The sequence below is a fragment of the Enhydra lutris genome, unplaced genomic scaffold (assembly GCF_002288905.1).
Source record: "Enhydra lutris kenyoni isolate GAN:26980312 unplaced genomic scaffold, ASM228890v2 scaffoldscaffold8, whole genome shotgun sequence".
Classification (NCBI taxonomy): domain Eukaryota; kingdom Metazoa; phylum Chordata; class Mammalia; order Carnivora; family Mustelidae; genus Enhydra; species Enhydra lutris.
In genome coordinates, this window is record NW_019154092.1 from 11,531,850 (window position 1) to 11,551,692 (window position 19,843).

The following is a 19,843-nucleotide window of genomic DNA, read 5'->3' on the forward strand; positions in this document are numbered from 1 at the left end:
ATTTTGCTTAGATGTGATAAAAGTATTGAGATTACATTTTTTAAAAGATTAGAGAGAAAGAAAGAGTGTGGGGAGGAGCAAAGGGGGAAGGAGAGGGACAAGCAGACTCCTTGCTGAGCTTGGAGCCCAATGCCAGGCTCGATCTCAGGACCCTGAGATCATGACCTGAGCCAACCCCCAGAGGCAGGCAGGTAACTCAAAACTGAGCTGCCCAGACACCCCAAGATTACATTTTTTTAAAAAAGTAGGGTTACATTCTAAGAAAGTGATAAAATTATTTGCTGAAATGCTTCAGAATAACCAGGGGAAGGATGAATTGGGTGGAACTCTAAATGACCCAAAGTTGTGATCCTCACAAGGCATTTGTTGAAACTGGGTGACACATTTGCAGAGCTTCATTATATCGTCCTCTCCACTTTGGTATATGTTTGAAACCCCCCATACTAAAGTGCTAGAAATTAATTTTTTAAAGTTACTCTTATAACGGACAAACAAAATGAGCAAATATTATTACAGACTTGCCAAGTGATGCTGGTTGATGAGCAGTACTTTGAAAACCAATGTTTTACAGACTGTACTGTTGACGATACTGAATAACTTTGACCTTTGACTTGGTGGGAAGTTTCCCTGATGCTATAGAAGAGCTTAATTTGTTTGCTGTATTTGAGTGGTGATGGTGGGTGGATGGATCCTCTTGAATTTAGTGCCCAAAGCAAGCAGAGCTTCTGAACCTCAGCTGTTTCATGATCTTGTTGCTCATAGTTTGGATTCCCTAGTTGTGTGATATTGAGCCTGAGCAACCACGTCGATCCATCACCCAGCTTCTGCTTGTTACCAGATCATGGTGGATTCGCTTGCAGGGGTTCCTGGTGTGTAGGTACATAGGATGAGAGGCATGTCACCTTTTCCTGGAATTATTTTACTTTGACCATTGGTATGTGTTGCAACTAAAGTTTTTGATTTCTCTCGAATATTTACATTCAATAAAAATTTTAAGTTTTCATTTATTCCTAGTAAAATCATTTGGAGCTTAACTCTGTTAACTTTTTAAAGTTTTAACAAATCATTAACAATTTTTTAAAAAATATTTAATTTATTTATTTGACAAAGATCACAAGTAGGCAGGGAGGCAGGCAGAGAGGGAGGAGGAAGCAGGCTCCCCGCGGAGCAGAGAGCCCAATGTGGAGCTCAATCCCAGGACCCTGGGATCATGACCTGAGCCAACGGCAGAGGCTTTAACCCACTGAGCCACCCAGGCGTCCCTAAATTATTAACAATTTAAAATAAGATAATTATACAGTAAACATTATGCATTAAAAATACATTAAGTATTTTTACATTAAGTAATCCTCTTTTTTTGAGCAGTTTTAGGTTTACAGAAAAATCTAGCAGAAAGTAGAGACTTTTCATATAACCCCCTCAAACTCCCTTCTCCTGCCCCCTTCTATATTTTCAACATTTTATATCCGTCTGCTGCATTTATTATAATTACTGAAATGATGTTGAGATGTTATTATTCATTAGAGCCCATAATGTAATTAAGGTTCACTCTATGTACATTCCATGGGTTTGGACAAATGTGCGGTGACATGTATCCGCCATATAGTACCATTCAGGATAGTTTTGTTGCCCTGACAATCTTCTGTGCCTCACCTACTTGCCTCCCTCTCTTCCCTAATCCCTGGCAACCGCTAATCTTTTTACCGTCTCCTTTGTTTTGCCTTTTCCAAAATGTCGTATAGCTGGAATCATACCTACAGCCTTTTCAGAGTGTCTTCTTTCACTTAGTAGTAGGTCTTTGAGGTTCCTCCATGTCTCCTCATGGCCTGATAGTTTGTTTCTTTTTAGTGCTGAATAATATTGCATTGTCTGGATTGTAACACAGTTTGTTTATCCATTCACCTACGGAGGGACATCTTGGTTGCTTCCAAGTTTTGGCAGTGTTGAATAAAGCTGCTAAAAGTATCTACGTGTAGGTTTTTGTTTATACATAAATTTTCACCTCCTTTGTGTAAGTACCAAGGAGTTTGATGGCTGGATCATATGTTAAGAATATGTTTAGTTTTGGGGCTCCTGGGTGGCTCAGGGGGTTAAAGCCTCTGCCTTCAGCTCAAGTCATGATCTCAGGGTCCTGGGATCGAGCCCCGCATCAGGCTCTCTGCTCAGCGGGGATCCTGCTTCCCCCTCTCTCTCTCTGCCTGCCTCTCTGCCTACTTGTGATTTCTGTCAAATAAATAAATAAAATCTTAAAAAAATAATAAAATAAAATAAAGTCTTTGCTCTACTTTAAAGAAAAAAAAAAAAAAGAAAAAGAATATGTTTAGTTTTCTAAGTAACTGCTAGACTGTCTGGGCACCTGAGTGGTTCAGCTGGTTAAGCAACTGCCTTCAGCTCAGGTCATGATCCCAGAATCCTGATATCAAGTCCTACATCGGGCTCCCTGCTCAGCGGGGAGTCTGCTTCTCCCTCTGACCCTTTCCTCTCTCGTGCTCTCTCTCATTCACTCTCTCTCTCTCTCTCTCTCAAAAAAAAAAAAAAAGAAAGAAAACAACAAAAAACAAAACAAAAAAGCAAAAACTGTTAGACTGTCTTCCAAAGTGGCTCTGCCATTTTGGATTTCTACCAGCAAGGAATAAGACTTCCTATTGTTCCACATCCTTCCCAGCTATTCGTTTTGTTTGTGTTTTTAATTTTAGCCTTTCTAATAGGTACATAGTGGTGTCTTGTTCTTTTAATTTGCAATTCTCTAATGGTATTGGATGAACATCTCTCCATATGCTTTTTTGACACCTGTATGTCTTCTGTGAAGTAACTGTTTAGATCTTTTGCACAGTTTGTAATTTGGTTCTTTTCTTACTGTTGAATTTAAGAGTTCTTTGTGTGTTTTGGGTACCATTCCTTTATCAGATATGTCTTTGCAAATATTTTGTCCCATTCTGTGGCTTGTCCTTTCATTCTCTTCAAGTTTTTCTCTTTTGACACATTCTAACATTCAACACTTTATGAGTCAAAATGGCAAATTTTTAAATTAAAATAGTTAAGAAGGAAAGTTGCTCATATTGCTTGGGGATTTACCATTCTTTAGATATTTAAAGTCTTTGACTGCTGGGCTGTAATATCTCCATTTACTTTATCAGAAACAGAAACCCAATTTTTTAGTGGAGAAAAGAGGACAGAAAGAATGCAGTCTACCATTATTAGTTTATTACTCTAGGAAATCAAAAATTGACTTTTCTGGATGTTCAGGGATTGATAGTGAATGGTATACATGAACTATGAATGTCCTTGAGTCAGAGACATGACTTAATTCACATGAAACAGCAAATAAGACTAAAAACTATTATCTTCTCTAGTTAGGTAAATTATCTGTTAATTTAGAAAAACCTTTGTCAACATTGTTTACTCAATTCTTGACTCACTATGGCTATATATAAACAAGCCAATGACAGTAAAGTACTTAGATCTGATTACTTAAGGAATATCATGTCTTCAGCAACCAAATATTTAATGTAAATTCATTAAATTCAGTCTAATTGTTGAGCTTTAGTCAAATATGTTAGATGTTGTTACCTAAACATACACGGATGTCAATAAGTAGAAACACTAGCCTTGAAAAGTTGAACAGTGTGCAGAATAATAATAATCTGAGTTAGAAGAATCAAGGATTTAGGAGAGTTAGGAGTGATGCTACCTAGGGCTGGAAAATCAGTCCAGCTCCAACCAGTGGCATTCTTTCTCATCTGTTATGTGAAAGGATGCCGAAGCCACAGCCAGGCTCCATGAAAGAGAGCTTTATAATCATTTGTAATTTTGCCATGACACAGGGGACCCAATCTTATAGCCTGAAGCCCATGACAGCCTTGCTCCATAGAATCTTACATCCTCACTCCAGGGTGAGAAAATGAAGACCCAAGTAATTTAAAAGGCTTTTCCAGTGTCACCACCTAGCTGGTGGCTGTGATATTTAGCAGGTAGGAATTTTACTTTTTACGTATAACCATCTATGGTAGAGCCTTAACTACTGATCTTGGTTCTTAGGGGGGAAAAAACAAATAAACTCCAGTGTGAAGAATGGAATGCTATGTAATTGACTTAAGAACGATGGTGTTCAAAATATGTATAAAATATTCAGTAAGAAAAATAATCTGGTCTATCCAAGGGAGAGCTATGGATCATTAGTAGAAATCAAATTGCGAGAAGCCAGAAAAGTAAGATCTAGTTAGTATAGCGGTCTGTGCTTGAGCTAATCCATGCCACCTGTTAGACAAAGGCAGGAACACAGCAACCAGAAGACAGCTAATTAAAACAATGCCCAAGGCATCCTGCAGCATATTCAGAAATAATTCTACAATCAAGGGGCTGCAGGTCAGAGAATAGAGGAGGCTCTGTAGAGAAGAGTTTATTTGTTTGTATTTGTATTTGTTTTGTTTTACTTTTACTCATTGAGAAAGTACTTGGGCCAGACGCTGGTGTCTGTTTTGGTATGTATGGGGGGTATCGTACGTGTCTGTAAATATTGTGGTCTAGCTAAAGCAGTTAGGTAGTAAGCAGGTAATTAATATCTAAAGAAAGAGCAGGATCTGTTACTACTGAACGACTTATTGGCACCATGAGGAGTTGTATATTTGCTCCAAGAGCATAAGTGCATACAGGGTAAGTTCTACATTACAGATCCTGCTACTTGTTGGTCACTTGGGCTACAATAGCTAATGTTTATGGAATACTTGATATGTGCCACCACTGGGTCCAAGTTTACTTTGTTTTATGTTAATGTCATCCATTCCAAAGAAGGAAGTAGTACCATACCCATTTTACGGAGGGAAAAACAGAGGTTCACACAGCTGCAAAGAACATAATGAAAATTCAAACCCAGGTTAATCTGCTAAAACCACCCCTGGCAATTACATAATACTGCTGCTCTCATAGAACTTCTCTGAACCTTTGTGTTCTGATCTGTCAACTGAAGATAATACCAGTAGAAGCCATTGGAAGAGCCAATTTTTTTTATGAAAACTTTATAATCTGTTAAACATTATTCAGATGTGATAAGCTGTTATTTATAAATAAAAGATTTAAACCAGTGAGCAGCATTTCATTGTCCTACCACTTATTCATATCCATTGAACAATGTTATTATGTAGTTTTGCTAATATGTAATTTATTTTCATGCATTATTAAACTTTTTACAAACACATCATTGATTATTTAGCTAACCACAATTTAGTCTTTCCTTTTCTATCATAGATTTATCTTTTTTCCTGAATAGTCATGCTTCAGGGGGCTGAGCAATTAACTTCCAATATAATTACATTTGCATAGTAATACATAGCACTTAAAGGTTTCTGAATACTTACTATTTTGGCATGCACATTGTCTATCAGTTTTTACATCTCTCATTGTTATTACATTAAATCTTAAAGGCAAATATCCTTAATGCATTAGGTGTGAAGTGTTGGTAAGATACAAACAAAACATGGTTTAGTTAAACTGTTGCCATTTCATCCATCTCAGTCTCCAAGGCGAGGTTGAAAGACCTTTGAAGGATTCCATGAAACAAGGCGAGGTTGAAAGACCTTTGAAGGATTCCATGAAAACGTGATACTGGGTATCACAGTAAATTAAGCTGATAGTTTTTTTTTTTTTATAAACATGTATTATTAGCCCCAGGGGTACAGGTCTGTGAATCGCCAGGTTTACACACTTCACAGCACTCACCATAGCACATACCCTCCCCAATGTCCATAACCCCACCACCCCCAACCCACCCCACCCCCCCACCCCGGCAACCCTCAGTTTGTTTTGTGAGATTAAGAGTCTATTATGGTTTGTCTCCCTCCCGAGCCCATCGTGTTTCATTTATTCTTTTCCTACCCCCAAACCACCCATGTTGCATCTCCACTTCCTCATATCAGGGAGATTATATGATAGTTGTCTTTCTCTGATTGACTTATTTCACTAAGCATAATACCCTCTAGTTCCATCCACATTGTTGCAAATGGCAAGATTTCATTTCTTTTGATGGCTGCATAGTATTCCATTGTGTATATATACCACATCTTCTTTATCCATTCATCTGTTGATGGATATCTAGGTTCTTTCCGTAGTTTGGCTATTGTGGACATTGCTGCTATAAACATTTGGGGGCATGTGCCCCTTCAGATGACTACGTTTGTATCTTTAGGGTAAATACCCAGTAGTGCTGGGTCGTAGGGTAGCTCCATTTTCAACTTTCTGAGGAACCTCCATGCTGTTTTCTAGAGTGGTTGCACCAGCTTGCATTCCCACCAACAGTGTAGGAGGGTTCCCCTTTCTCTGCATCCTCGCCTAAGCTGGTAGATTTTTATTCCTGAGAAGATTACCTTTCTCCTTTCTGCAAGTGACAGCGTCATGCTAAAAAATGTAGCATAAATATCTATATCTCATATTTATAAATAATAACTAAAATCTTTAAACTTAACATTTTATGTCTAATAGGAAGGATTTCTCAAAAAGAAATTAAGAGAAAGTAGAACCCTAATGCAAAACTGAAATTTGTGACACACACACACACACAAACCCACAATAATAAACTAATGAAGGTAATGGAATTTCTAAGTAAGGGTTGGACTAGAAAGTCTTCAGGGGAAGTCTACCTAAGATAAGGAATAGGCTTGATTCTTCCCAGGCTCCAAATCTGGTCATGTCAGGACTGAGTTAGGACATTCTGAAACATGGCTTTCATGTTGGTCCTTTATATTCTTTGACTCTCAAGATTTTTATATTTCACAAGATGTTTCAGACTTCCAAGCCCCACATCATTTCCCCAGCTACTTCTGTTTAGAAATCATCCTCTTGGGCCCCCTGGGTGGCTCAGTTGTTACACATCTGCTTTCTACTCAGGTTATGATCCCAGGGTCCTGCAATCCAATCCCACAACAGGCTCCTTGCTCGGTGGGGAGCCTGCTTCTTCCCTCTCCTTCTTCTGCTACTCCTGCTTGTGTTCTCTCTCTCTCTTTCTCTCAAATAAATAAATAAAATCTTTAAAAATAAAAAATTTAGAAGATCATCCATGGGTTACTGTCCTTAGTGGCACAGGTGAGTTTTGGTTTTGTCTGTTGGTTGTAGGGACACGGTTTTGTGGGTGTCGACCCACTTTATTGAACCTTTTCACTAGTTAAAGATGACATAGTGATCACATGTGGGCATCACATAGGTTGTAGCAAGCCGTATGTTAAATTTTACCCATTTTTATCCGTGGCAGTTGAGAGAACTTTATGTGTGTTGATTTGTTCTGCTTTGTTTTCCACAGAAACGCTCCAGAGGCCAGGTGCTGTTTGATAAAGTATGTGAACATCTGAATTTGCTAGAAAAAGACTATTTTGGGCTTACGTATCGAGATGCTGAAAACCAAAAGGTGAGTGATTAAAAGCAATACAAAGCGTATGTCTCGAATTGCTCGTTACTGTAAGAAAGGGAAGGAAAACTAAATCGGTATATCATTTTCTCTGCTTCCACTCCTCTATTTACTCCTTTGAGTCCCTAAATGCTGCTAATCGCCTTATTTCTTTATGAAAGATATTATTGACGACTACCTTTAATCTTGAATATTCTGGAAAGAGAAATTCCGTTTTTCACACCTGAGTTATTTATGGTTCTAGGAAAGCATTTTATATGGTACTTCTTTTGGGTGATGTATTTCAGTGAATTTGAGCCCATGAAAATCAAATACGTTGATTCTTACATAGAAAACAAGTTCCCTGACTGCTGTCCTGTTCCTAATTCATCTTAGTATGCTTCCATATTCTTACAAAATTGGAATATGACATGGGTCGTTTGCTGACTGGAGCCTTGTCTAATGTATTCAGCAGGTATTTAATGTTTAATTTAATACTTCTATAGACTCTTACACCTGAGTAATGCAGTCTGCTCGGGGCTTTGCCTCACTAATTCCCACTACTACCTGAAAAATAAAGAAGAGGAAACTGTTCCTTTGTGTTCGTGTGAGGAACTAAGTCAAAGAAATTTTGCTCATAGATGTTATTTGTTTTGATGTTGTGCAATGAATCATACTTAATGCCTACCCAATTCACTGAACAATGTCTAACTTCGTTATTGAACATCTGAGTTTTCTGATGAGGAAAATAATAAATCTCAAGCAGGTGTGTGTTTGTTAGGCAAGTGCCTGAGAATCTATAACCATGGAAGTCACTTTGTGGGCCTGAATGGCCAGGACATCAGTGGACATTATGTATCTTTAATTTATTCTAGTAACTTCTTTGAACATTGAATCCACTATTTTTTTTTTCCTCCTCTGTTGCTGTACTAGCTCGAATCTTTGAAGGTAGTGTTGTAAAAGAAAGGAAATTTGTCTCGCATGAATTGTGCCTGCACAACACACATTTTCTCATTAGGTTCGTGCCTGGACCCTCACAGGATCTGCTGAAGAGCACCAGCTGTGGGGGAAGGACCCAGCTTGGAGGGCCTGCCAGTAACCATGCACTTTGAAATATGCTTAGTGCGTGATCATCATCAAGTTGTTTTTATTCTTCTCCGGTTCAAATTCAAACTGTCATTTCCTTTTCAGAATTGGCTGGACCCTGCTAAGGAAATAAAAAAACAGATTCGAAGTAAGTCCTTTTGGATTATTTTACATGGTGATGTGAAGATTTTCAGAGAGGAGGGTTGTCTGAATTGGTGGCCCATACCCACACAGCTAGTGTGAATACAGTATTTTTTAAAAGACAGATTAAGATCTCAGATTTTATCTCTGACAGATTGGTCTAGCTTAAATACCCATTTTTAATCATCACAGCTTGGGAATTAAATGACTATGACATTTGACCTATTCCCCTGCATGTTCCCGGAATGTGCAATACGATTTAATCAAGTGATGCTCCAGTTGGCAATTAACCATTTAAAAGCTCCCAACGTAATTATTAATGTTAAATTAAGCCTAACTGCCACAAAAGTAGAAAAGTTAAGCTAAAGGTGGTAGTTAGTGAATGGTTTAGAAATGGAATAACAAGTCAGATAGCAATTTACTATCTGGTAACAACCTCTTTCCTTGGTCCCTAAAGGCAAGTTAAGAAATCCCATGTTTCCAGCAATTGCAAGGGCAACCCGCAAAACTGAAACACAGGTAGCTAGTAAGTACAAGACAAGTTGCTGAATCTTACTAACTATTCAGTGCACATTAAAACAAGATACCGTTTTTCACTTATTCAGGTTAACGGAGATTTAAAAGTTTATTAATGCACTGCACTAGCAACTATGGACACAGCTGATAGAAGGATAAATTGGTACAACCCTTTGAGAGAGTTTCAGATTTAAATATTTGTTAATTTAATATTTTATGTGTTATTTAATATGTTTAGTATATATTATAATTCAATATTAAATAAATTTAATATAATAAATATTCAGTCTTTATTAAAATTTAAAATGTGCTTATTCTTTGACCCTTAATTTTATTTATACAGATTCATCCAGCATATGTATAAGAGGGGAGGATGTACATATGTGTACATGCATGAAAATTTGTTATAATATTGTTTGCAATAGCAGAAAACTAGAAGCAACTTAAATATCCGCTTATAAAGAATGAATTAAATCAGTCATGGAATAACCATAACTTGAAATACTAAGCAACTATCAATATAATGAGGTAGAATGTGTTTTAGTTCTCATTAGTGAGACAAGTGACATCTGTTTAAAAGAAGTTATGCATATATATATATACATACATATATATGCATATATATATATGTAATAAATTTTGGAAGAGCACAAAAGCTGTCAGTAGTATCTCCAGAAGTGGTACCACAGTATAAGGGGTTAAGAAAGAGGAATTTTTTTTTTTATTTTAACCCTTTTCTGTAACTCTTTTACTAAAGACATGGATAATCTTTATAACTGTAAATAACTAGTTAATTTTTAAAGCGATTTTTTTGTCAATAAACTTGATAAATTTTTCGAACAACTAAATCTAGTTGAAGAATAAATTTAAGAGCAATACATTAATGAGAATGTCATGCCCGTGGAAGTTTTCAGCAATTTCCTATTAAAAAAGAGCAAGTATTTCCATTGCCTTTGAATGTGTTGAAATATCAAAACACATCAAGTACTAATAACAAGTGGTAGTGAGCATTTTGAAATGGCTTAATAGAAGATAGTATCTCCAAAAAAAAAAAAAAAGCTCTCCTTCTAGATATTACAGAAACTGATGGTTATGTATACAACTAAAACATCTTTACCACATTTTTGAGAGAAATTTGATAATCAAGTTAGATAGAAACAAATTGGAATTGAAACCAGGGACAGCTCCAGATGTGAAAACACTCCTTCTTTTTGTTCCAAGAGCCCTAATAAAAAATGTAAGATGATGAATATGTTCTAAGAATCCTTCTATGGATTTACTCAAAGCAGATGTGGTGAATATATATCCTATCGTGTTGTGTGCATAAAGTTCTCTGTAGTCATTTAATTAATGAAATGCTGTTCCTTACTTGGGTGATTGATAATTGCAATTCCTTTGAAAATATAAATATCTGGGATAAATCACAATATTGGCAGAAGAAAAGCTATATAAATGTTAGTTTTCTTATCTGTTGTTAATGGAATTCTTTTTTTTCCCTTCACTTCCCATTTATCCTATCTCCCACCTTCTGTGGGCCCGATCTCACCACCCTGAAATCATGACCTGAGCTGAAACCACGGGTAGGACGCTTAATCCACTGAGCCATCCAGGTGTCCCTCCTACCTTCTTTTCTAAGAGAAGAAAGAGGACAATCAGAACATGAGATTTAAAGGATATTTTCATCAGGTAGATTAGGGTAACGATAACATAAAGAGAACTAAGTGACAGTCCTGAAGATAAAGGAGGAAGCAAGGACAATTGCAATTTTTTAATTGAATTTGGTATTTTTATCTGTATTCCTTATTGTTTCCCATGCACCTAAATGCCCTCTTTCTGTAAAATTTACGTTCTACCAAGGCAGAGAACTATTATCCTATCTAACAGAATTATTGTACCATCACCTCCTTTTCCTAAATATAAATGATGACAGCGAAACACAGATCAAAACCACAGTGAGATATCACCTCACCCCGTCAGAAAGGCTAAAATCAAAAAGACAATAGGAGGGACTGGGTGGCTCAGTCTGTTAAGTGTCCAACTCTCGATTTTTGGCTCAGGTCACAATCTCAGGGTCATGAGATTGAGTCCTGAGTCGGGCTTCACCCCTAGGCGTGGAGCCCGCTTTAATTCTCTCTCTCCCTCTCCTCCTGTCCCTTCCCCACCCACTACCAACAAACAAGTGTTGGTGAGGATGTGGAGAAAAGGAACCCTTGTGCACTGTTGGTGGGAATGTAACTTGGTGCACCCACTATGGAAAACAGTATGAAGATTCCTCAAAAAATTAAAAACGGAAATAGCATACAATCTAGTAATTCCACCACTGGGTATTTACCCAAAGAAAATCAAAATAGTAATTTAAAAAGACGTATACACCCCTGTGTTTATTGCAGCATTATTTACAATAACCAAGATAATGGAAGCAGTCAAAGTATCAATAGATGAATGGATGAAGAAGCTATGGCGGAATACTACTCAGCCATAAAAAAGAATGAGATTTGCCATTTGCAACAACATGGACTGACCTAGAGTGTACTGTGCTGAGTGAAATAAAGCAGAGAGAGAAAGAGAAATATTCCAAGATTTCACTTATGTGTGGAATCTGAGAAACAAAAAAAGCAGAAACAGATCCACAAATACAGAGAACAAACTTATAGCTACTGGGGATTGGTGGGGGAGGGATGGGCAAAGATGGGTGAAAAGGGAGTGGAAGATACAAGACTTCCAGTTATGGAATGAGTAAGTCACAGAGATGAAAGATAGAGCTTGAGGAATATAGTCAGTGGTATTGTAATAGTGTTTTATGGTGGCACATGGCAGCTACGCTTGTGAGTACAGCATAATGTCTGGAGTTGTCAAATCTCTATGTAGTACATTGGAAACTAGTATAACATTGAGTGTCAACTATACTTCCATTGATATGTGTGTGTATATTTAGACACACTTGTATAAATGATTAAAGGATGTTTCCATTCTTTTCCTGCTGTTGGTGCATAGAATGTCTCTAGAATGAGATCTTCAAGAGAATGGCGATCAACCTGATAAAGCTTTTAAGTTGCAAACTGATGAGAAATAGAAAATTCTGAAACTGAAAAGTTTGCTCTTATGAGAAAAAATTATAATTCTAGTCATTTTTTATGCAGACTCAGATGTTTAAGTTTCTAAATATACTGTATTTTAATATAAATATATTTATGATATAATTTCATAATATGGAGTATATGATCTATCTACTGTATATAGTAATTTATAGTAATTTTATGCTGCGAATGCAACATATTTAAAGTTTCCAAGATTTGGCAGCCATACAATACTAAAATTAGAATTTTTTATAAGAATGGACTCTCTCCAGTTTCATAGTTTCCCATCATAAATTTGTGACTCGAAATCCTATATCGACATACAGGAATATCATTTTAATGCATTCAGGTGGTTTCATTTCCTGTGTCTATCTAGGGCCACCCTCTGAGCAGATTTGGGCTTGCAAGCCCATTCATTACATAACCATGCCTTCCCACTCAATTTGTTTCTGTCAGATTCTTTATGGGGATCTACATTTGAACTTTAATCTGCCTCTCGTTAATTCAAATCTTACGCCTTATTTAACTAGATATTTTTCCTTTTGATTAGGATGTAGACTGTAGTTTTTGAAACTTCCCACTCTTTAAAAATAATACCCCACAAAACCTTGCAGTTGTTTGGCTTATAACCTCATGAAAATGGATTTCTTGGGATTAGTGATTTTCATAGTATGGTTCCCAAGCCCACCTGTACTCAGACCACAAGGGGGTTGATTAAAACCACAATTCTAGGCCATATTTCCCAATCTCTGGAATAAAAGTCTCTGGGTGGAGCCTAGAAATCGACATTTTTAGCAAGTACCTCAGATTCTTAAACCAACTATAGTTTGAAATTCCTTTTCCTGCCCTGAGGATTTTGCTTTCAACTATCTTTCTTATACCCCCCCTTTTTTTTTAAGAATTTTATTTATTTAGGGCACCTGGGTGGCTCAGTCGTTAAGCAGCTACTTCAGCTCAGGTCATGATCCCAGAGTCCTGGGATCAAGCCCCAAGTCGGGCTCCCTGCTCAGTGGGAAGCCTGCTTCTCCCCCTCCTACTCCCTTGCCTGTGTTCCCTTTCTCTCTCTATCAAATAAATAAAATATTTTTTTAAAATTAATTATTTTAGAGAGAGAGAATGTGTGCACGTGCAAATGAGTGGAGCAGCAGATGGGGGAGGGAGAGAGAATCTGAAGCTGATCGAAACCTAAGCACAGATCTGGATGTGCGGCTCGATCCCACCACCGGGAGATCATTACCTGAGCCAAAACCAAGAATCCGACACTTAACCAGCTGAGCCACCCGGGCACCCCTCTTTCTTATACTTTTATTATGTCAAAGTTTATCTTGAATTTATTATGAGATTGTTTAATTACATTGATCAACCACTCACTGGGTTCAGGGCATACTTTGAAATAGATAAAAATGACAAAAGAGCAATAAGTCCATTTCCCATAACTAATACATTAATTTTCATTCCAGTTGCTTGGGGGGAGAGCCTGCTCTCAACTTATGAACCTCACCATCGGCAAGCAGTAAAGGGATCCATATTAGCAGAAAGTGCCTAGGAATCAATAGGAAAATAAAACGAGATCAGACCCTTTTTTGATTAACAAAAGGACATGGAAAAATCATCACTAGAAATATATGGGATTGAGGGATAACTTACAATTCTTAGAGCCTATGTTTCAGGAATATTTTCTGAGTGATTGAAAAATGATAGCAAGCAACCAGTGATACGTGGCTTTATGCCAGTTCTTTATAAGCTACCTCAGACAGTGATCCTGCCGTGTGGAATTTTAAGTGGATTATGAATAGTCGTGTTGAGAATAAACTAGACTAATAAATGTAACTATGCTGCTTATGACAGAAACACAGGTAATCTGTGCAGCTAAGTATTTGCCTCATACTCAAGAGAATAGCCCAAAGAAAGAAGCTGGTACTTAGAATTCTACCCCTTTCTTCTGAATGTTTGCAAACCACTCATGGAGCAAATGGAGTTTCCAGAAGTCATTTAATGGGGATGAGGGAGTGTTGAGCATCTTAGGGGGATAGTTGAGGCTTAAGAGCTGGAGTGTGAAATCACAGAGAGAAAGGAAGTAGCTACAGCTCATGGTATAGATGAAAGGCCTCCCGTATGGAAACCAAGGAGACTGGGAGGAGTTTCTCAGTAGCACCTTCCAAATACAAGCAGCTCAACGCTGTAGCCCTTTCCTGGCCATTGTGTGGGGAGAACAAACGTCCCTCGAAGGAACACCCAGACTTGAATGAGTTACCACGTTAAAAGCCCAGAAAAAAAGAACGAACTGAGTACGATGAGTTCAAGTAGGGATGAGGTGGAGAGAGAGTAAATGTAGAAAAGAAGAAAATGTTTCTCCATATTTATAGTGATAAACCATACACCAGTAGAGACTGTATTAATAAAATGGAGAGCTTCAGAAGGCTTCATGATGCTTCAGGTGTAAGGGTGGGGAGCACGGGACCCGGTGACTGTCTGCTACCACCTGGTTGATTGTTTTCCTTGTGGGAGAGGAGGCTGTAAGGAGAGGCCATGGGATCAAGAACAGTAACGCGTCAAGAGCACCTATCCAAGTCCTGGGCTCATAAGGAGGTGGGGGAATTTGGGGAAACACTGTTCATGCCTTCAGGCATCTCTCGAATCAACAATTTCGCCAAGGAAGAAAATTTTCAGCATCCTGGAGAGCAGTTCACTTAAATATTCACAACAAACCTTCCCAGAAAACAAAAATATCTTGAAACTTTCCTTGACATGTATTATAATGGGATTTGACCTGTAATAACAAAGCAGAAAGGACAAAGCAAACGGGATTATGTCTGTACCGTTGGTATGTGAGCTATCTAGAATTTCAGAGCAGTAGAGCCAGTCAGTTCCGGACTCGTCTGTCGGCATTATCCCTGTCATTCACGTATTTTCCCCCTCTTCGAAGGGCTTACCTTTGTCCCTGAGAAAGGGAGGAAATGTAATCAATTTCCAGGCTAGTTAGAAGCACCAATAATGGATTTGGGGCAAATATTAAGGACTAGATGAAGTCAAACATATCTGGATTTCGTTGAACTTGAGACTTTCCCGTTTTCCATGGAGGAGCCGATGTTGCTTGGGAGTTAGTACTTGGAGTTAAGGCGGTTCTCACTATCAGAATAATAAGTAGAAAGGGATTTTCTGAGTTTTGATCCTAATTTTTCTCTCATCTCTGCAGGTGGTGCTTGGCACTTTTCATTTAATGTGAAATTTTACCCACCAGACCCCGCCCAGCTATCCGAAGATATCACCAGGTATTTGAAAGTTGGCTCTGAAAAAGGCAGGCTTTTCTTTATTCTCTGGGGAAGAGCATGCTTACATCTGGGAACCTTTCAGTCATCCACGCCAGAAATGGCAAACCAAAGGCAACGGAGCGAGAGCAAACATCTGATGAGAAGATTTGCCAAATCGTATCTGTTCACAGTTGAATCTTTGGTGCTAAGCTGATACTTCCGTCTGTCTGACCTTGGCGGGAAGGCTTGCAGAATTGAGATACTGTCATCCACCCACCACCGTCAAATTGGATGGGATTCAGCCTTACGTGATACGGCAGTTCCTAGTGCTCCTGCTCTAAAACTCAGAGTAAAAATGTGTCTTTGGATGCTTCTGCTGTTTATATAACCAGTCTGATACACGACAGCTATTTTAAAAAATCAGGCACCAAATGCACACAGAAGAGAGTTTACTTTCTCTGCCCTGTGTGTACAGGAAAAAATGATTCATTCATTTGGGGGAAGGAAGACTGAAGAAAGGAAACTAACGTAAAAATATCCTGGTGCAGTGACTTGAGCTTTGGGTGTGTGAGGAGATCCCTTTAGGAGGCTATCCTGGGTTTGCCATGTGCTCTAGGCTCCTTCACATCCCACTTTGGAACTGCTGACTCTCTCGCCCTGCTTGGTAGTAAGTTTACAGCCAATCAGAGTGACATTATGCAGTGTGTACCGAATTTTCTGTGTAAGCCTCACATGCTTCTTGGAGGGCTTTTCAGAAAAGGGGAATTATTCCAAACAGCTCCAATCACTGGCTAGGAGTAAAAATAGTTCCAGCAGACGCATTAGGCAAAGAGTAAAAGAAATAGTTACAAAGGATTTCTTTTATATTTTTATTAAATCTAGGAAAATAGATGACTTCTTATTTAAAGATACTTTTAATAATATTGAAGAACCACTTAATTGTGGCTAATTTATTGGTTATAGAGCCACATATACCTGATATGCGATGCCTGGTTCCTTTCTATTTGTGCAATGTTTGCAGAGCCTGTGGAATGTGTAGAAATTTCTGTATCTGTATTACATGGAGTTTTTTAATATCAGCTTAAAATCACATTTGAAGGGGGCCTTAAGACTTTAATCATTGTCTTCATCTTCAGCAGATTAACAATTTATTTCTTATATGAACAGTGCAAGGATATATTATTGTAATACCTATATCCTGGAGCATGAAGGGTTTTTGTTTTTTTTTTTTTAAGATTTTACTTACTTATTTGACAGAGAGCGAGAGATCACAAGTAGGCAAGGAGGCAGGCTCCCTGCTGAGCAGAAAGCCCAATGTGGGGATTGATCCCAGGACCCAGAGACCATGACCTGAGCCGAGGGCAGAGGCTTAACCCACTGGGCCACCCAGGTGCCCCTATAAAGGGTATTATTAAGAGTTACCAACATTAGCACTTACCTTGGAGTCTCCTACAGTTAGTAGTCTATCTGTAAATCTTGAAAAGCAAGAAGCAGAGGAAATAAGTCAGCTATCAGTGGCGATATCTGTATATCTTGGCCACATTAAATGGAAAATAACTCTTACTCCTTGAGTATAAAGCTGTTTACTTGTAGGGATGAGGTGCTCAGATTTTGAAGGAGTAGTTCTTCAGAGTTAGTCTTCATATCAGTTGGATTCTAGGAAGTTCCCTAAATAAAAAAATGAGGACTGGAAACGGGAGCAATTGTTTGTTATTACGAAGAGACCATGGCATCAGGAAGGCAGGAGTAGGTGCAGTTGATGGTGGTGTAGTTGGTGAGTTAGCTGAAATCGGCCTTGCTCACATGGCGGGATGCTTAACCGATGCAGCAGAATGACACTTAAGGCTGGTAGAGACTTAGTAATTGCATTTAGCTGCACCATTATTATATGATAATTCCCCCAACCAGAGATTTCAGGGAGTGTGTTGGGGGGAATCACTGATTTGGATTTTAAATGTTAGTTATTTTAAAAGATGTTAAAGAAATATGTCTTGAGGTTTCTTCTACTCAGTGCCATTAATAAATAAATTTATTTTTAATAAATAAAATTTTTAATTTTATCTTTATTAATAATTAATAGTAATAATACTTCACTAATAAATAAAAATTATTAGGAGCATTGACTTGCCTCAAGATGCCCTTTAATATTGTATTTTAGAGCCAAGTATTTTCCCCTTACATCTAAAGCAAAGTAGAGATGCTAGAAAATTTGTACTAGTGCGATCATTCCCCAGGAAGGAATTGCTTACAGCGCGATTTGTACCAAGTGGCCTGCTTTTCTCCTGTCCTCATGCTGGATTTTTGCTTTGTCTTTTGGCTCCTGGAAGGTACTACCTCTGCCTACAACTGCGAGACGACATCGTGTCCGGAAGGCTGCCCTGCTCCTTTGTCACCCTGGCCCTGCTGGGCTCCTATACCGTCCAGTCCGAACTTGGAGACTATGACCCAGATGAATGTGGGAATGATTACATTAGTGAGTTCCGCTTTGCGCCAAACCACACGAAGGAACTGGAAGATAAAGTGATCGAGCTGCACAAGAGCCACAGGTTAGTGGCAGAAAGCCTGAGAACATTGGTTTGGCTTGTGCCTTAATGGGCAAGCATCCTTTGTATTACCTGCTCTTACCAGGCTGTGTTTCAGGGGCATGAAGGGTGGGACCGTAGCAGACTGAGGTTCTGTATTTTATTTGGTTCTGGGGTAGTTACACTCTTCCTTCTGGTATTCTGGTTGTTGTTCTTGTTTAGAGAGAGAGAAAGAATGGGGAGAGGGGAGTGAGGGGAGGGTAGATGGAGAGTGAAAGAGAATCTTAAGCAGGCTCTATATTCAGTGCAGGGCCCGACATGGGGCTCGACCTCATGACCCTGAGATCATGACCTCAGCCAAAATCCAGAGTCAGACACTTAACTGACTGAGTCACCCAGTGACTTTAAAAGCCATTTTCCTTGGGGCACCTGGGTGGTTCAGTTAGCTAAGCGGCTGCCTTCAGCTCAGGTCATGATCCCAGAGTCCTGGGATCCAACCCCCGTCAGGCTCCTCCTCAGTGGAAAGCCTGCTTCTCCCTCTCCCTCTGCTGCTCCGCTGCTTGTGCACTTGCTCTCTCTCTCTCTCTCTCCCCACCTCTCTGTCAAATAAATAAATAAAATATTTTTTAAAAAAATGAAAGCCATTGTTCCTGTTATTCTCCGCCACCCCCTTCAGAGCATGAATCTGCTGCTGCCTCTATGGGGTTTGCTTATGAGATAGCAAGGCTAAGTGGGAAATATTGCAGTCCTGCCAGGTAAAAGAAAAGCAGCATTGTGACTTTTTTTTTTCCCCTTATCAGAGGAATGACGCCAGCAGAAGCAGAGATGCATTTCTTGGAAAATGCCAAAAAACTGTCCATGTATGGGGTTGATTTACATCATGCCAAGGTATGCATTTTTTAAACCCCAAACGTCCTATTTAATTTTCTTTAATGCAGTGTTGTTATTACTATAAGCTGGTGATTTTTTACTTCCATCATTAAAAACTTTCGGGATCCAAATCTGTGTTTGCTTTAAGGCCCACTCAATGATAAGGCAAATTCAGCTCTCTGAGATTTTACTGAAGAGTTTGCTCTGCATGTCTCAAACTCCCATAGCTCATGGCCTCAGCTGCTGAAAGCCTTAGTTAGGCAAAGCCTCAGTTTGCCCCTTGGTTCAGTTAGAAATTTATCTTCACATAACAAGCTCCTAACGCAGCCCCCTTTCCTGTCACGGTTTTATTTCCCACTTTGTGCCAACACGTGCCCTTTGCTTCTGCCAGATCCTGTCTCTGCGTCTTCCCTGAATATGCCCGTCCTTGCCTGAGCTGTCCTCCTCCTTTCTGTCTACCTGACCCAACCGTGGCCAGTTGTCCAAGACCCACCTGTCACATCTCTTATGTGCCAAGTACTGTTGGATGCCTCTGTTCTGGATGCTTCCCTGGGCGCTCTGCAAATTCTCGTCAACTTTAAATAGCTCTCTCTAGAACTTAGGTTCTCTGACACAAAATCAGAGCTTTGAAATAAGGTTGTTATTTTAGTTCAACTAAAATTAGGCCCCAAAGCTAAGGATTGCTTCGTTGATTGGTGATGGGCGAAATGTCAAAGCTATATCTTGGCCACAGAGTCTTTTGAAGTTGGAACTGGACTGTAGGAGGGTTGAGGTTGTGAGGCTGCATAAAACATTTGACTCCAGGTCGCACTTTCCCAGAATCTCCGTATTTTTTCCAGAGCGAGAGAGTGAGTATATGGACTGTTCATCTGGTATTTGAGTAGCTGTGAATAAAAGTACTGTAGAAGCACAGACAAGCCTTCTGGAAACTTCTATCCAAAGCATACGAAATTTGTTAGGATCTTAGGGATGGATTCTGGTCTTTCAGTAACATCAAAAAAAAAAAGA

General features: G+C 38.9%; 1 protein-coding gene across 5 annotated transcripts in view; it reads left to right on the plus strand.

Annotated features, from left to right (window-relative positions):
* Nucleotides 1–19,843, plus strand: part of LOC111142551 (band 4.1-like protein 3) — a 90,413-nt gene that overhangs the window by 31,463 nt on the left and 39,107 nt on the right. For all 5 annotated transcript variants that reach the window (XM_022495818.1, XM_022495819.1, XM_022495817.1 and 2 more), the window contains exons 3-7: nucleotides 7,289–7,393; nucleotides 8,564–8,606; nucleotides 15,389–15,464; nucleotides 17,771–17,989; nucleotides 18,766–18,853. In XM_022495818.1, coding sequence (XP_022351526.1) covers nucleotides 7,289–7,393; nucleotides 8,564–8,606; nucleotides 15,389–15,464; nucleotides 17,771–17,989; nucleotides 18,766–18,853 — 531 coding nt within the window. The remainder of the gene's footprint in view (nucleotides 1–7,288; nucleotides 7,394–8,563; nucleotides 8,607–15,388; nucleotides 15,465–17,770; nucleotides 17,990–18,765; nucleotides 18,854–19,843) is intronic.